Here is a 16,585-nt window from a genome sequence, read left to right on the forward strand (position 1 = left end):
AAGTAAGGGGAGTTTCAATACAGCCATAGTTTGTTTTTCTTTAAAGGTTTTCTTTGCAAAGCATGATTGACAAAATATACTCTTTCTGCAGTCATTTGTCAGCTGCACATATCACCCTTCTACAATCACAAGAGATATGCAAAGATGTCTGCAATCTGGGAGGATTTGTGAAAGATAGAGCCCATGTAATGTTAGTGAAGACCAATTTGCTGCAGCCTTGGCCTTTTAGTGATTTTGACTTGCTTCTGCAACAATGGTTCCTAAAAGGGGACTAAGTATTCATTGTGGTACATCTCTGCTGCAGTGACAGTGAAAGCGAGGTATTACTTCCACACCTTCTTTTGTGGTTTTACTATGGAAAATGAGTGGGTCATTGCTGACAGATCCAAGGAGCTGTATGGCCAGGGATGATCAGTGTGTTGACAGTAACAGGCATTCTTCTGGATAATGACTATTGCTAAATATATATATATATATATATATATATATATATATAAATTTTTTTTTTATAAAGTTTTTCTCTCTACTTCTGGTGAATTTTCTTGAGTGCTGGGAATCCCTTCAGCCCCTGCCTGGAAGTCCTGTGCAGTTGCCTCTTTCCCCACCTACTGGTGGTTATTTCAACAAGGGGAGCTGGTGAGGGACTAAATCACTCCACAGAGATCTACTAGTTAACCTTGGGACACATTTGGTTGCATTTTACAGCTGCAAGTAACTTTATCAGAAAATACTGAGGATCAGCAAAACCAACTTCCTTCCTCTGTCTTGAGGAGCCCAGGCTGTGTAAAGTCTCTGAATGCAGTAAAATGACCTTTGCCAGCAGTGGTTTTGTTCCAGTGCAGTCATGGGATGGCTCTGGTGCTTGGTGTCAGCCCAAGCTTGGGTTGGCTTTGTCAGTGTGAATGTGTGGACATTGGTCACCAGAGGGCATAGCCTTCTGGTGCTGGCAGCATCCCTGGAGGGAATGAAGAGCTTCACTGCTGCTTGCCAGCGAAAGACTACGAAACACTAGGCATCAAAACTTTCTTGCTTGAAGACAGCACATTGTGATGGACCAGATGGGTTTGTCTTGTTTCTTACAGTTCAAAAAACACAATATACAAACAAATGTAAAGGCCTACAAGTCACATCCTAAACTAAACATAAGTCTGGGGACTGATGCTCCTGTGGGGAGAAGTGCTAATTAGTGACACCTGTTACAGGGCTCAGCAACAGACGGGTCTTACTGTAAATGAGTGGTTGTTCTGGAAGGAATATACTCTGGGGAACCAGCAGGAGTTAAACAGATATAACTACACTGATTGGTAATAATCTATGAACAATGACAGGAGCAAAGATTCAGGAAAAAAAAAGTCATGAATTGTGCTTTGGAAAAGTGATTGCAGGGTTTTGCTTTCATGTCTTTAAGGGTATTGCGGTGAAGTGGTAGGCATTTTTCTCTTGCTGGCATTGAAAGGGAATTGGAGGAGGGAACGTTCCATGTTATGCTACATATAGTATATGAGATCTTAGTCAAGTCATAGTCTCTCTGTATTTTATAACTTGAGGTCAGCAACATTATGGTCCTCTTCACATTGTTTATCTGTGACTTTTGTATCGGAAGCTCTTGATGTATATTTGCCAACGCTAGCTTTAAAGTAGTCATTAAAAAAAAAAAACAAAGATTCAAACTAGATGTTATCTACCCTGAAGTTGGATAGATTTTGCTGAGAATCTGCAATCTCACTTTGAATTTTCATGTGGAAACTTGAAGTTTGCTAAAAAAAAAAATTAATTCAGACCTTGTGTACGTTTTTTTTCTCAACTCTTCATTTTCTATTCAAATAAATAAGGCTTGGCTATTACAGGTAATTTAATTTGTGAATGTATTTTGGGGATGTGGAGCTCCTATATTCAAAAGCAGACAATACAGGTTTAGAATAGGTTTTCTCTATTTTACAGAATGTCTGGAACCTGGTAATGTCACCAGAATCAGGAGGTGGGGAGAACTGGATAGGGCAGCACTGTGGCTGACAGAAGGATCACATAGGTCCAAGTGTTCTTGAACACACATTTGAAGAGCTTAAAGAGTAAAATAATGCTGTGTTTCTGTGTGTACTCAGGCTGGCTTCTTGTAGAACCAGCAAATGAAGCTTGGGGAATTGCCACAGCTCTTCATCTTTACCTCCTTCCCTAAAATGTAATTATTAAAAATACAAGTGGATGCTTGTATTTTATGGGATGGGCTTTTATTGAAATACTTGACATTTAGTTCTGCTAATACCCCTTTGAAATGGCAAAAGTGCATTATGCCTTGCTGGGCTTTCTAATCTGTTTTAAGGAACAATCAGTGTAAGTACAGCAGTCAAGCAGAGGCTCAGGCCCAGGCTACCTGAGGTCAACATCATAGCCCCACCTGGGAAGTACTTCTGATCAACATAGTCGATAATAGTTGTCACGGCCAACATAGTCTCTTCACATGTGGGCTGGATCTGGTCAGCAGGTAGAATAAATCCATAAGTACCCTTGTCTCGCAGTTCGAATGTGTAGGAGAAAGGAATGCCAATCATGTGAGCCCAGTCCCGTGAGGAGCCTGAGTTACTGTCTGTGAATTTAAAAACAGAAGGGAGATGTAAGTATTAAGCACCATTCTTTGAAAATACTTCTTGCTGTAGTTAATGCAAGGTTATACCAGAATCCCTGAAGAAAGCAGTAATCATACATCACTGTGGCATGGAGAGCAGTTTTTCTAGGTGATGATGTTCTTAATTATCCTAAAAGTCTTGCATGAAGCTTCCTAAGAGAAACAGTTTTCCATAAGATGATATTGTAAAATAACAGGAAATGAATTCCATGAATTCTGTGTTTATAGCATTTTGCTGTGATTAGTGTTGGATACAAGGTGAATCGGCCATTTGTCTGTTCTGATGCTTCATTTCCAACATTGGCACTGTTTGGCACATATTTGCCTATATACATATTTTGCGTAATTCTGCTAAAGCCTGAAAAAATTCTGGCTACTGTTGTTCATCTGTCTCTTGGATCTTTTCTCTAAATCATTTGCTGTAAGTGGAAACCCTGGTAAAATGCAGACTTAGGCAAGGACAAGTTACCTTATGTTTACACCACATTGCTCATGCAGGAGGTGACTTGTGTGACCAGGGGACTGCCATTGACAGACAGTGTGAATATGCAAACCGTGGGCCCTGGAGCCAGCTACGTATTGTTTTGATGAAAAGATTGTTTTTACCAGGCAGTCCCTAGGGCCCTCGGGTCCTTAGTGTTAATACTGTCAGCTAATATCAGCTTTGAGGGTGCGTTTGTAATATGTCCGTCCTGTTATTATAATGAGGCTGTAGCCAACATATTCCACACAGAAATGCAAGCAACTGCAGTGTGCTAATATCTGGTGGAGTGAGTGTAGACCTGATTGGGATTTTAATTTTTGCTTGACTCCAGTGAAGACGAATAGGAGTTCTGCTGCTGACTTCAGCAGGGTCGGAATGATCTATCACCAATCTCTTTCTGTCCCTTGTGATGTATCTGCGAGGAATTCATGTAAGAACTGGCTTCTGATCAATGCTTCCTTCCTTCCTGCAGTCAGCTTTAACGTACAATGTTATCTTGTATTCAAATGACTGCTCCTTCGTGATTTCACCAAACCAACACGTTAAATATTGCTCAAAGAGGAAACTCAGCAAAACAGCACTTATTGATGCCTGTGACATAGGAGTGGCTCTCTTTGAAAAACAGGGCAATCAAAGGGAAAAACAAACTTACATAAAATCAAAGAGGTTGATCCTACTTCATAAATGGTGCCATACTTTTCTGTCAGAGCAGCTGCTGCTGTCTGTGCAACATGCATCTGGAAAGTGAAAATGTATGAACGTTTTCTCCAATACCAGTAAATCTGGCAATTATTCTGTCTGCCAATTTTTTTCCAGCTTCAAGTTTACATGTAATCAACTACAAGTTTTACTAGTATTAGCTCAAGATGTTAAAGAAACCCTTTACAAATGTGTATCTTGAGTGAAATGTTCTTCCTGTTTTTGAACGTAAATTTCATTTAAAATAAAAAGATGACAGCTGTTAGGTGAAGAAGGTATTTGTTTCTCTCTAGTGCAAGGGGTACTGCTTGTAGCAGTAATGATTTCTTACACTTCTATTACCACAGACTGTCTCACCATCTTTAAAAACTAAACCATAGATTGACTGAATGACTTGTTTAATCTCTCTTATGAGGTTTGAGCCCAGTTCCTCATGCTCTTTGCTACTCCTGTGCAACAGCTACAGGAGTATTTGTGAATACTCATTTTATTGAACTTAAAACACTCAAACTGAGGCAGAGAAGTAATCAAAAAGTAGGTGCCTATTCTTCTCCCGTTCTCTTGAATGCATTTGATTATCTCTTCTGGACACAACCATGTGCACATAATCTGCCAGCATTCTGAAGTACAAATACATTGTTGCACGCAGCATTTGATTGCAAGCAGAACCTGATGCTCTTCACTTAGCTTGCACAGAAGTAACACTACCTGTAACAATTTTTTTTGGATTTAAGATGGATTAGGATTCATTGGATTCATTCTGAGGCAAAGGAACTTGGCTGATACCACACATACAACAGGCAGCCAAGAGAGATGAAAAGACCAGAACCCTACTCAAGGTAGATGAACATGCTAAAACCCTCAGATATTCCTCAAATGAAGTTTTCTTTAAAGAAAATGCAACAGGGCAAATAGAGTTTTGCTGTGTGCAACTGCCTGTACTAGTGTAGAAGGTGAGTGGTTTGCCCTACCAGTTCTTCATTGTTATATGGAGGTTCGGTTGTGGAACCATATGGAGTGAGGATGTACTGTCCATAGGAGTGAATTGTTAAGTAGCACAAAATGTCACTCTTCTTCCTTTCAATAAGCTGAATCACAGCTCTTGTCTCAGGTTCTGATTCTGGTCCAGTCCCACAGAAGATTTCACTGCTACAGTTATAAGAAACACCAAGAGCTGGAAAAGAATAAAAAGTGGACCAAATTAAAGGCATATAAACCCCAGTTCAGTGGAAGTTGACCTTGGAGTGTTAAAGTCTGTGTATGGGCAGGGAGCTAGAGGGGGGCAGCTGTGGGGTTGGGGGGGTAACCCTTTCCTCTCTTGATAGAATATAAATTTGGACCTTGTGAAATATCTGTGCACGTGTCCAGGCTGGACAAATAGTGACTGTTAGTTGCATGGCTGCTAACACTGGTGGTGCTTTCACCTGCAGTGAATTGGAGGTATAGTTTTATAAGTCGTGATCTGCTTGCATCATGTGTCTTGATTGGAAAAAAGGGATGAGTATTTCTATTGTATTGGACTTCATCTTATTTCAGAGCTTATCTATTTCTCCTGCTTTACGTTTATGTAGCTGACCTGAAATACTTGAAACTTACTGCCCCAGGAGGAATTGAAGTTTCGGTTCAGATCTGTCCCATAGCAGGTACCATTCATATGCGGAGAACGGTTTTTCCTCCACAAACGAGCCTGAACAAAAATAAGCTAATTATTAACTCTAATCCAAGGGAACTAATAATAGTACACTGTTCAGACATCTTTGTTTTGGACCTCTGCATCTTGAGTAATTCTAACATTGTAGGGAACTCTATATTCAAGGATGATGAAACTTTCTACCTGCTGTAGAAAACTTATTTTCTACAGCCATGCTGACATCTTCCACAAACCTTCATGCATGTTGAAATGAGCCTCCTGAGGGTTTTCCGAAATCAAACATACTTGCCAATTTCTGTGGCACTGAACTGTTTCTACAGAGCTTTGCTCTTTTAAGAAAGGTGTGAATATGCCTGTATCCCAAAGAGATGATAGCAGAACATACATTTAGTTCAGATGCAACTTTGTCATCTAAACTTGCTGCTCTTTGCTTCTCTGTTATGCTTGTACTCACTGCTACACCTGGCTCCCTGCAGAACTCCCTGCAATGCCTGTCTGAGCCTCCTGACTGAATTACTGATGTATCCAAGTACAGAGTGTGGCAGGCTCCATTGCTCCAAACCTTGCTGGGAAGCGTGCTGGAGATAGGAGGGTCCATGTGGCAGCAGGCTGAACCTTTTGGGCCACACTGAGGTCCTGTTTTTTAAAGATATTTATCCTGGGTTCAACTACCTGGAAGCACGATGAGTGTTGCTGGAGATCAGCATTTTTTCAGTATTCTCAGTACAAGAAAATTAAGATTACTTAGGAGAACACCTGTTTTTCAGAACCAGATCGCCTGTTATCTGACCTACTCTCCTCCTGTCCCATGCTGCAAAGATGCTTAGGTTCATCTGCTAGTTGAGGTATCTTGCAAAGCACAGCTGAGCCCTCCAGGCATGCTTAGCCCTGTCTTCCAAGCCCCAAGCTGTTAGCAGGGAAATGAGTCAATTTCCAGAATCCCAAATGGAGTGGATCCTATGGTTTTGACTTTCCATCTTCCCAAGGCTCTTGACATCTGCTAGGAATTTTTAGTTCTATGATCTCAAGTGACTTCTCTTTCACCAGAAGAAACAAAACCTCTGCAGTGAGAGGAATTGTGTAATGATCCTGTCACTGTTCTCTGTTTAAATATAATTGCTATGACTGTATTTAAAATTAAACATATTGTACACATCTAAATTTGAGATCACTTCTGGATTTTTGTTACTTACTGTTTCCCAGGAATAGATATAACCATCAATATTGAGGACTGGTAGGATGTAGAGGTCCAGATTCTGAAGAAACTTTCTTATCTTTGGGTCAGATTGATAATTTTGCAGAATCTGAAAAGGGAGGGGGGGGGGGGGGATAGCTGGAATGAGCTAGTTCAGAACCATCTTCAAAGAATCACTCGCTCTTGGATATCACTGTGGCACCCAAGATCTGCTGGATCCCTAGTTATATTGTCTACATGCATTTTGTATGGATGTGGTCTTGCAGGAATGAAAGCTGTATGATACCTTTGGCACTGTAAGCCAAACACCTTTAGTATAGCAATGTTCTGCTTATACCACATCTTAGGGTTGTTTTTAATTCCAGGAGGGCTGTGACTTTGTGGTGTAGAGCAGCTAGATCCAAAAGTCACTGTAAAAAAATGGAGAGATTGCTGACTAGTTTGGTGGCTTTGGAATCAGTTCAGATGAAGGAAGCAGTACACTAACAGATATTATTCCATATCTCATCTCAAACTGTGGTTTGAAATTAGATCTCCACAGGTTTCTGTATAATTAGAAATGCTGAAAATAATATTTAAGCAGGGAAAGAATAATGCTTTGGACCACTACAGAGGAAGAACTGAAATATCCAAAACAATCCATGGTGGTTTTTTATTATTTAAGTGGTGAAGGTAGGACTCACTTCTTTCACAAACCACTGGCAGAAGGCAGGTGTGATCCACTCCCTGGCATGAATCCCACAGTCCATCCAAATAATCTTTTTGGTTCTATCTGATGGTTGACTGATCTGAGAGAGTGTAAAAATGGTCACTTGGAAATGTAATATTACAAGAAATTAGTCTAGCCTAATATGGGGGGGGGAAGAATGTTTTTTTGATATACTGTTGAATTATCTAAGATAATTATTATTACAGATGTCATTATGACAAGCTCTCCTTCCTAATAACCCTGTATCTTAAGTACCTCAGAACGAGAGTCTTAATCTGAGTAGATGTTTCAATAGTCTCTTCTTCATTTATCTTAGTCATTCACAGGACTTACTGTTCTTACACTGAGATTCTTTTTCTAGAAGGGGAATCACAAAAAGATAAGGAATCTAACTTCACTCAGTAATGAGAGCATATTAGACAATAACTCATCTAGTTGTTAAGACCACAGTTTTTGCTGGAGTTTCTAGCAGGAGTATCATGGCAGACTTTTGGACAAAACATTTCATGCTATGAAAAGTAGTAAAAACAGTGAAACAAAACTTTCGATCCTCACACACAGCTGTTTTCAAGTTATTTTCAGCGTGATTTGTATTTCTAAATAAGATTCTTATTAAATTGATTGTTTGCAGTACAAAATAGCAATAATGAGGTTATAGCAATGGTGCATATGAGTGTTTGGAAAGCTTCCTCCACTGTGGAGGAGTAAAACCATCTCTCATTTCAATGAACTGGGATTTGGACTATTTTAATGGTCTGCATCCTGTCTTCTCCATGTACTTCTATACTTACGTAAAGCTACCTTTTATTTATCTTAGTATAATTCCTCTCTTACCTGCAGGTAATAGATTGCTCGATTCTCAATGGTTTCCCCCAGGTAGTGCTGAGTCACCAGCTCACTGTTGCTCTTCTGGATCTGAGCCATCCATGTATAAATCTGAAACAGCCACAGAGAACTCCTGGGGCAAAGGGGAGATTCCATCTCTTACCCACCTCCATTTCCAGATTAAAGCATTTTCTTTTGCTTAGGCAAACATTTTCCATTGTTAAGCTGTGATATCAAACTGTTCTATCACTTGACTCTCACAGAAGGAGGTTTACTTGTCTGTGAGCGAAAACATGCTCCCCCTCACTTAGGTGTTCCCTGCAATACAAAACTGATCACATGTAATGGGCAGGTTGAGTGAGATTCATAAAGTGTTTTTTTGTTGTCTTCACTGAATACGGAACCTATCAAATCTCCAAAACAGCTTTACTGTGTTTTCTGTATTTTCCACATGTTAGTTCAGCAGGAATCTCATGGTACTTCAATGGGTAGCCTTGAGAATACTAATGAGGATGATTCTGCTCTCTTGCTTTTATCACAAAGCTAGGAGAAAGGATGTCACTGAGCTCTCCTTTGTCCACCTTTATCCACATGATGCTATTCTCCTCTCTTCTCTTCCTCACTGGGATGCCAGAGACAAATGTTCATTTGGTTCAGCACCAAATATACCAGGGCTTCGATGAATAAATACTGAAGATTATGATAAGGCATAATAAGGTAGAAACATAGGAAACTAATCAACTGAATCCCAGAATACTGCTGGCAAAATAATATGGCTGCTTCAAGCAGAGCATTTAGGTGTTGGCCAGGAAGGAATTGATCAAAATCAGTGGCTAATACATGATCAATTCAGCCAGGCCAGGATTCTAGACAAAGTACCAAAATTGGTGCTGATCCTTCAGAAAAGACCCTTAAAACCAGAAAGAGTTTTGGTGACCCCAGCAGAGTAGTTCCTGCAAGCACAGAGTTTATTTCCTTGTATATACAAAATAGCAACAAAGAGAACAAACTGATATAGTTTCTTCTTTACCTCTTCCATTGGATGATATTGGGTATAGTTGTAATTTTCTGGGATCTGCTTGTGGCTGCTTGTGTCTTTTGGTGTGCTCTGATCCACAAGTTCCTGCACGTCGTGTATTAGGATTCTGAGGGGAGGCAAAAGGGGGAGATAAAGAAAACAATTGCTAACAATTACTGGAGAGCTATAGTGGCATGTGCACTGCATTGCATTCATAAATAAAAAGATTTAGACCTTTATGTTGTAGGCTCCCTGGCAAAATCATCACCAACAGCAAAATGGTTACCTTCATGAAAGAGGAAGTTAAAAGCACAGAAGTCTTTGTTGGATTTTTGTAAACAAAGTAGTTTTAGCAGATTGTTTTGTTTTAAGGTTAACTATTTAGAAAAAAAAAAAGAGTTGAAGACTTTCCTTTACAGATTCTATTCATGGGCAAACCTTTAATATTTGGGAAAGGCAGTGGGGAAAGTGGGGAAAATGTTAAGATTAGTTCTTTCCTTGTGTTATAGTAGATCCATTTTCGTTTTGCAAAACTTCTGGTATGTACTTGTCATGTTTTGAAAAATCACAACAAAAACCAAAGCTCTGGAGAACAAAAATCTCAGCATCTGACACGCTTAGAATATTGATGTCCTGATTACAATTTGTCATTTATGACTTTATCATCATTCATCTAACTGTCATGTTACCTTCCTTGCGTGTCAGTTACCTTCTGGAAGATGTTTTCTTGCTTTGTTACAGGAACTTTTAACTATAGCATTGTCTTATTCCTTATCCATTCCCCTCAGCAATACAAAGACAAACTTCTGCTTGACTTCTCAATTACTAGTTTTTCTTTAGTACTCTACAGAAGGTCAGTACAGTTGTGGCTCCAATCCTCACTCCCGACACACACACACAAATATTAAGATGTTAACTTTTGATTTAATATTTAGATTTCAAGTAGATTAAACTGAAATCATTAGAAAATTAAGGACCTTGATATAAATAAGAAGTTCACTATCTTGTAGAATGTCATCTAGGTCCTGAATACCTAAACCTGATGCTAGATCATTCATACCGGCTTTCCCCTCCAATCTCTCCTTAACTGGTTGTCAGGGCATCACACTTATTAAAGAATTTGTTAGGATATCAAGTTCAGCTCTAACCCTAAACAACTCTGAAGTGACTAGCTTACCTTTCACACTGGTAAATGAAAGTCTGTGTCTGTAGGCTGCTAGTCATCAGTTCTGAATTACTTCAGGATTATTTATATGGGATACTGTTTACTTGAAAAAGCTAGCTCGGAATGAGACTGTGAGGAATAGATCATATTTATTCCATTTTAACACTCTTTGTATCTGAATTAGATTTTCTATTGGAAGCAAAAGTGTGGCTGTTAGCAAAGACGTGTTAATGGACAGGTGATAAAGCATCTGGGGGCCATTTGCAGAAGTGACTGATCTCATTTCTATGTGCTGTGGGGACCTGTCACTGGGATCTTTGGTCCAGGCTGGGATTTCTGTTGCACTCAGTGGTGCCAGAAATTTGCACCTGCCTGGGCAAAAGGCAGAGGAAGAACAGTTAGGAAGCCTGCAGCTTTGAAGAAATTGCCTAAATATATCCCTCTGAAATGGCTCTTCTCTAAACCAGTAAGCAACAAAAGGCAGGGAATGGAAACGGAGAGCTACAGACTCTGGCTCTCTGCTGTAAACCTTTGAGCTCTCCAAAACTGGGAGGAACCTGTGTCCCAGTATCCATCCTTTCTAAGAAGAAAGCATACTCCTGTCAGTAGTGGTTGTACCAAGCTTTGACTTCAGACAGACGGTCTGAGTTGTGTATCTGAGAGCCACTCTGCCACTGAGGAGGCAACAGCAGGGAATGACAGACTGGGCTGTCCCAGATCCCAGCTCCAAATTCCCAGTCCAGGCTAGTTGGAAGAATAAATAAGACGAAGGGGAATGTGGTTATAAAGCTGTTCATTGGGCAGTTCAAAAGGAGTTGGAAACACCTGAAGAAAGATTGGGTCCTCTCATTATTTGCTGACTGTTCTTTGGAAAGGGTTTGGTTGTTCTCGGGTGGCAATGAAGATTGCTAGAGTCAGCCCTTCCTACCAGGAAATGAGAGATCATACTTGTAAGAGATCATATGCTGATCTAAGCTGTCCTTCACCTCCTGCACCAGAGGAGCTGGGACTCTTATGTGCAGATCTTCTCCAGCCCAGATGTCTTCAGGCAGCAGGGGCTTCCACAAATCCAGCTGGGCATAGGAGAAAAAAGAAATGCACTATTTAAGGTCTGTTTTCAGAATAAGAAAATAAGACGGAGTAGTTGCATATTAGAGAAAACATAGTTTCCTAATTCTTTTTGTGACTCTTCTCCAGCCATCTCTTTACAGAGCATGCTGCAGAGACTTAATGTTTTCATTGCCTCAGGCACCATTGATAAGGAACAACACCTTCAGAGAGCCATGCAAGGAAAGTAGCTTCTCCCCATAAATTCCTTCATCAAGTCAAAGGGTAATTCAGCCCTACTTTACGATATAATCTTAGGTAAAGCTTTTTCAAGTTCTTCATCTTCATTCCTTCTTTTCTGCCAAACTTACTTAGAAAGCTGTTTTACAGGCCAAGACCCCCCCACAGCTTTTTTGGGCACACCTGGTTATTCATACTCACCAGTAAAGTGCTGCAAAGCTGCTGGAGATGCTGGACTTGCTGAAGTGTTTCTGGCACAATATGTAAAACCTGATCCCTGGACATTAAAAAGAGAAACGAGATCAGTTTCAGTATCTGTTGAAGTATCCGCGAAGCCCATCAATCAAAAGGAGATATTTTATTACGTGGAATGACAGAGCATGTAACCGGGTGGTGTTCTAACAGAAGTGTGCCTGAATGATGAGTTCCTGGGAAGTTTTAGCTGCAAATGGGACTGTGTGAAGTGAGTTTTCTGTTGGTGGGGTGTTAGGTTAATTCTGCTTCCTTGCTGATGTCATTCCTTTATTCATCCTATCAGCTTCATTCAAGCCAATTGTGTACATTAGGCTGGTGTGTGTTTCTACCTTTGCAGGACGAAGGCCAAAGCAAGATCGCTGGTTAAAAACGTTTTTCTACCCCCTATTCAGGAATTATTCAATTACTTCAAATAGGCATTGTGCTTTGCTGATCTGCTTTAGCATGCAAAAAAGTTAAATAGCCTCCATGCGCAAATGTTGCAGATTGACTGAGATGTTCACAAGCTACTTGCCATGAGAACAACCAGTTTATTTCACAAATAGTGAATAGAGTGTTCTCCAGAATTACATGATTTTACTTATATTTTTTTCTGCTATTTGCAATACAATGTTAGTCATGTTTTTTTTTCTGGAAAATACATACAAATCCAGTACTTGGGAATATATTTTCATTAGGCTTCATGAAACGTCCATTTACTGAAGACTTAAGAGCAAATTAAAATGTTTGGAAATAGAGAAAACAAATCTGTATGCACTCTTTAGAGAAATAATTGCGATTTTTTTATTATTATTGTTATATTTTTTCTACTGTTTATTCAGACCAACTTTCCAGGTCAGATAGCAAATGTGATATTTCTAATGAGGAATGGATTTTGTTGACTGCATTACTCAGAGGTGCTCTTATTTTTTAGTATCCAGTAAACACTGCTTCACAATTGTCTTCAGTGACTTTGTTGGGCTCTGGTTCCTTTATAAATCAAGTACAAAAAAATAACATTTTACATTTTTAAGTGTGTTACAGAAACTTTTGTTGCAGAAGCCTTGCATGCTCAATCATTATGATCATCAATATAATATGCTTTCATCATTTGAATGGCAACTACTATTGTTTGTATTTCCATATGCAGCCATTCAATTATCAGCTCAATATACAGAAATATAGAATTTACAGCTCATTCATATTATTCACTGAAGAGTATGGGGGATTTTTGTTCAGACTTTTCTTCAGAATGTCTCCTTTGCAGGTGGACATAGAACTTGGTAGTTGGAACAAGCTATTCACTACTGGTTCAGGAAATGCTGCTAGTGTATGGCATCTTCATCTATGGGGCAAAATGACTATGTTTGCACTGCTAACAATTTGATAAGACAGCCATGATATCATTGCAGTAGAACCTTGTAGGGTAGATAAAAATCTTTGCTGGGAGAATAAACATCTCAGCTGTAGTTCAGAGTTTATTCTCTCCAAATGCCTGGGCTTGCTTTGCTCTTTGTCAGGAAGGGAAACAATATCCTGTAATATCTTTCTATCCTCATTGACATTATGTCTTAATTACACCAAATGAAAGAAATGCCAGACCATCAGATTGCTGCCAGATGGCTAGCTCTTATTTACTGATAAACCTTTTACAATAGCCGGTGTGGAGACAGATAATTTTTAATAGTACACTAAGATTAGAAAGCACGCACTCTTTTATGATTGTGGACTGGGATTCTTAGTGCAGAAGTGCAAAGTCATCCCATTTGACCATGCAAGGACAACAGTTTTTTTAAAGTGCTGCAGTTAAGCTTTCTTACCAAATTAAAGGGTCATTCTTAGTACAAGCTACGTTTCCTAGGGTGTTCACAGATCAGATGATCTAGATATTTAATCTAAGTTGTTGCACAGAACAAATGACAACAAAAATGTTAGCTGTGCTGGGCTTTAACAGGTGCTTCATCTTTGTGCAGATACTGCTAGCCCAAAGTCCCAATGACTGTTCTGTTCAACGTGATTTTAAATCCCGTGCAAGTACTCAACAGGTCCACACCTGGGCAGCAATTAAAAACAAAGATGAACACTTACATTATCTAGCATCCATCAAATTCCACCAAGTGAAATTGACAGCCTCTGAGTAATTAAAGATTAACCAGGGAATATAATTAATCTAGAAGTATTAAGCACAGGGCTGCTTTCTTTGTTGACTTTAGAAAATTCCATTTATAAAGTTATACGTGGATAGCTGGCCTCCATACTTTGTGCCCCTCCTGCAACCCGTGAGTGCTGTAAAGACAGAGTTAAGTATCATTCTATGTAAAATGGAGGCTGAACAGAGCAGAACTATTCAGATAGGTGAAAGTATAATTTTATATCACCTATCTCTTAGGAAGCAGATTTGAGAACGGAGATTGTAGCATACTTTTCCAAAACATTTGTCTATTAGAAAAAGCACCAACCTCATTTTGTGAACATCTTTGGATGAGTGTTGTCTGGACTGTTTAATTAGCATTTTTGGTTGTTGTTGCAGACTTCCAGCAAGGTTTCAGTATCTGAGCTGCTTTTGAAACACCATCTTTTCACACAACCACATACTTCTTTTATTAGTAGGTCTAATTTTGTTCAACCATTTTGTGCTCAGCATCTGATATCAAATGTTCCTTCCAGAAACTTTTTAAAGAGGGTCAGCCAAATGATTTTCAGCAAATGGAAGTAGAGAGGTGTATTGCAGGGACATTTTGCATCTCCTGCAGTTGTCTTTGTTGGCTTGCATTAACACGCTCTTTCTTAATTTCTCACCTTTTTGTTTTCTTCCCAGATCTTACAAACTTAAGGATTAATAAGCCTCTCTCCACATGTTCATTTCCAAACTGCTATTGTCATTTTTACACAGTTCTTGAGAAAACTAGAACATGCACAATTATTCATAACCCTCTTCACACTCACCCGTCATATTGCAGTTTCAAGCTGAATTTTCCAGGAATTAGAATCCCCAGACAAACAGCCATCCTAAGAAAAAGCAACATCTTTGTTCAGAGGACACGGGATAGATGAAGATAGATTCGGACTGAGCACTTGATTTGCACAATTATCATATATAGCCAGACCTGCCCTTATTCAATCATTAACTTCACTTTGTAATGTTGAACTTTTTATTAATTCTGAAAGCTGTGTGTTCCACACCCCAAACTACAAGAGTATATACATAGCAACATTCCCGGTGAAGCATTTGCTTCTCTGCAGAGCTACTCTCAACAAGTTCTTCTGTATACATATTTGGGATTGCCCTGACCCGAGTGCAACACCTGGCACTAGCCTTGTTGCTCATTCAATTCACATGGGCCCATTTTTCCTTGTCTCTGGATGGTGCCCCTTCCCTCTGTTGTGTCAATTGCAGCACTCAGCTTGGTGTCATCAGCAAATTTGTCAGGGGTACGCTTGATCCCACTGTCTATGTCTTTGATAAAGATGCTGAGGAACAGGACTGATCTCTGGGGAACACCGCTCACTGCAGGCCTCCACCAGCACATAGAGCCATTGACCACAACCCTTTGGCTGTGACCATCCAACCAGTTCTTTATTCGCCTGATAGTCCAGCCTTCATATCTCTCCAATTTAGATACAAGGATGTGGTGTGGGACTATGTCAAAGACCTTGCGCAAGTCCAGGTATGCAATATGAATTGTTCTTCCTCAGTCCACCAGTGCTGTTACTTCATCACAGAAGGTTGCCAGGTTTGTCAGATGCAATCTGCCCTTGGCAAAGCCTTGCTGGCAGTCTCAGATCACCTCCTTGTGTTGCATGTGCCTTAACATCTCTTTCAGAAGGATCTGCTCCATGATCTTTCTGGGAACAGATTTGAGGCTCACTGGCCAGCAGTTCTCCAGGTCTTCCTTTCTCCCTTTCTTAAAAATGGGAGTGATGTTTCTCTTTTTCTAGTCACTAGAGAGTTCACCTGGATGCCACAACTTTTTAAATATGGTGGAGTGTGGCTTGGCAACCACATCAGGACCCAGAGATGCCTGTAAGAATTACAGGGAGCACTGGTAAAAATAAGTTCCATCCTTGCTGTCTTCCTTCCTGTGTTTGTGTTTCTGTGGAACAGTTTCCCGACCTTTTAACTGCAATTCTGTCACTCGGATAGCCAAAAAGAAGATACAAAAGAAATAACCAACATTCCTTTAAAAAGGAAAGAGAAGGATGTCAGTGTTATATAAAATGTATTCTCTTGGGCTGGGTCAGTTTCAAGCCACAGTCTACTCATTGTACACGGATGAAAAGTATTTTGGTGTACTCAAAAATTTGGGACAGTGAGCACCCCAAAAACTTCATTTCTCGTCCAGTTCATATGTCAAGTGTAAGTCATTGAATTTCTTCCTTACTAGAATACAGTTAGACATATAGCACAATTCTATAGAAAAAAACTTTTTCACTCAGCTTCCCTCTTGAATGAAAGCCTTCCCACTGTTATTTAATGCAGCATACTGCATGGATTTGGGATGAGGATAGTCCAGTAAGTCAGTTTGTTCATGTGTGTATGCTGTAGACTTTGACTGTTACATGGTATCCTTCTCAGCAATTCTGGTAAGTCCTCAGCAAGCTGAAGTCCTCTTACATTACTGCCAAGGCTGTCATCAAGGAAACAGGCAGCAGAGCCAATCAGTTTAACTCAGAAGTGTGTTCTTACAAAACCAG

General features: G+C 39.8%; 1 protein-coding gene across 1 annotated transcript; it reads right to left on the reverse strand.

Moving 5' to 3' along the window:
* Positions 1–2,228: 2,228 nt before the first annotated feature.
* On the reverse strand, positions 2,229–14,941 carry CPO (carboxypeptidase O). Its single transcript, XM_042822485.1, has 11 exons — positions 14,837–14,941; positions 11,858–11,933; positions 11,318–11,442; positions 9,217–9,331; positions 8,196–8,297; positions 7,336–7,440; positions 6,651–6,761; positions 5,403–5,493; positions 4,778–4,980; positions 3,760–3,844; positions 2,229–2,584 (listed from the first exon to the last, which is right to left on the reverse strand). The coding sequence occupies exons 1-11, from the start codon at positions 14,914–14,916 to the stop codon at positions 2,316–2,318; spliced, it is 1,362 nt and encodes a 453-aa protein (XP_042678419.1). The 5' UTR covers positions 14,917–14,941; the 3' UTR covers positions 2,229–2,315.
* Between the last annotated feature and the right edge of the window lie 1,644 nt (positions 14,942–16,585).

Source organism: Centrocercus urophasianus, unplaced genomic scaffold, assembly GCF_019232065.1.
Source record: "Centrocercus urophasianus isolate 14NV4802_14NV808 unplaced genomic scaffold, USGS_Curo_1.0 seq_20, whole genome shotgun sequence".
NCBI classification, from domain to species: Eukaryota; Metazoa; Chordata; class Aves; order Galliformes; family Phasianidae; genus Centrocercus; species Centrocercus urophasianus.

Bases quoted from the DNA above. Each gene is read 5' to 3' on its own strand.
- CPO (XM_042822485.1), bottom strand. From the start codon at position 14,916: ATGTTGCTTTTTCTTAGGATGGCTGTTTGTCTGGGGATTCTAATTCCT. The intron at 6,762-7,335 runs GTGAGTCCTACC...CTCCCTTTTCAG, and splicing joins GCCAGTGGTTTGTGAAAGAA to ATTCTGCAAAATTATCAATC. The intron at 5,494-6,650 runs GTAAGTAACAAA...ATTTTTGTTCAG, and splicing joins ATATCTATTCCTGGGAAACA to GCTCGTTTGTGGAGGAAAAA.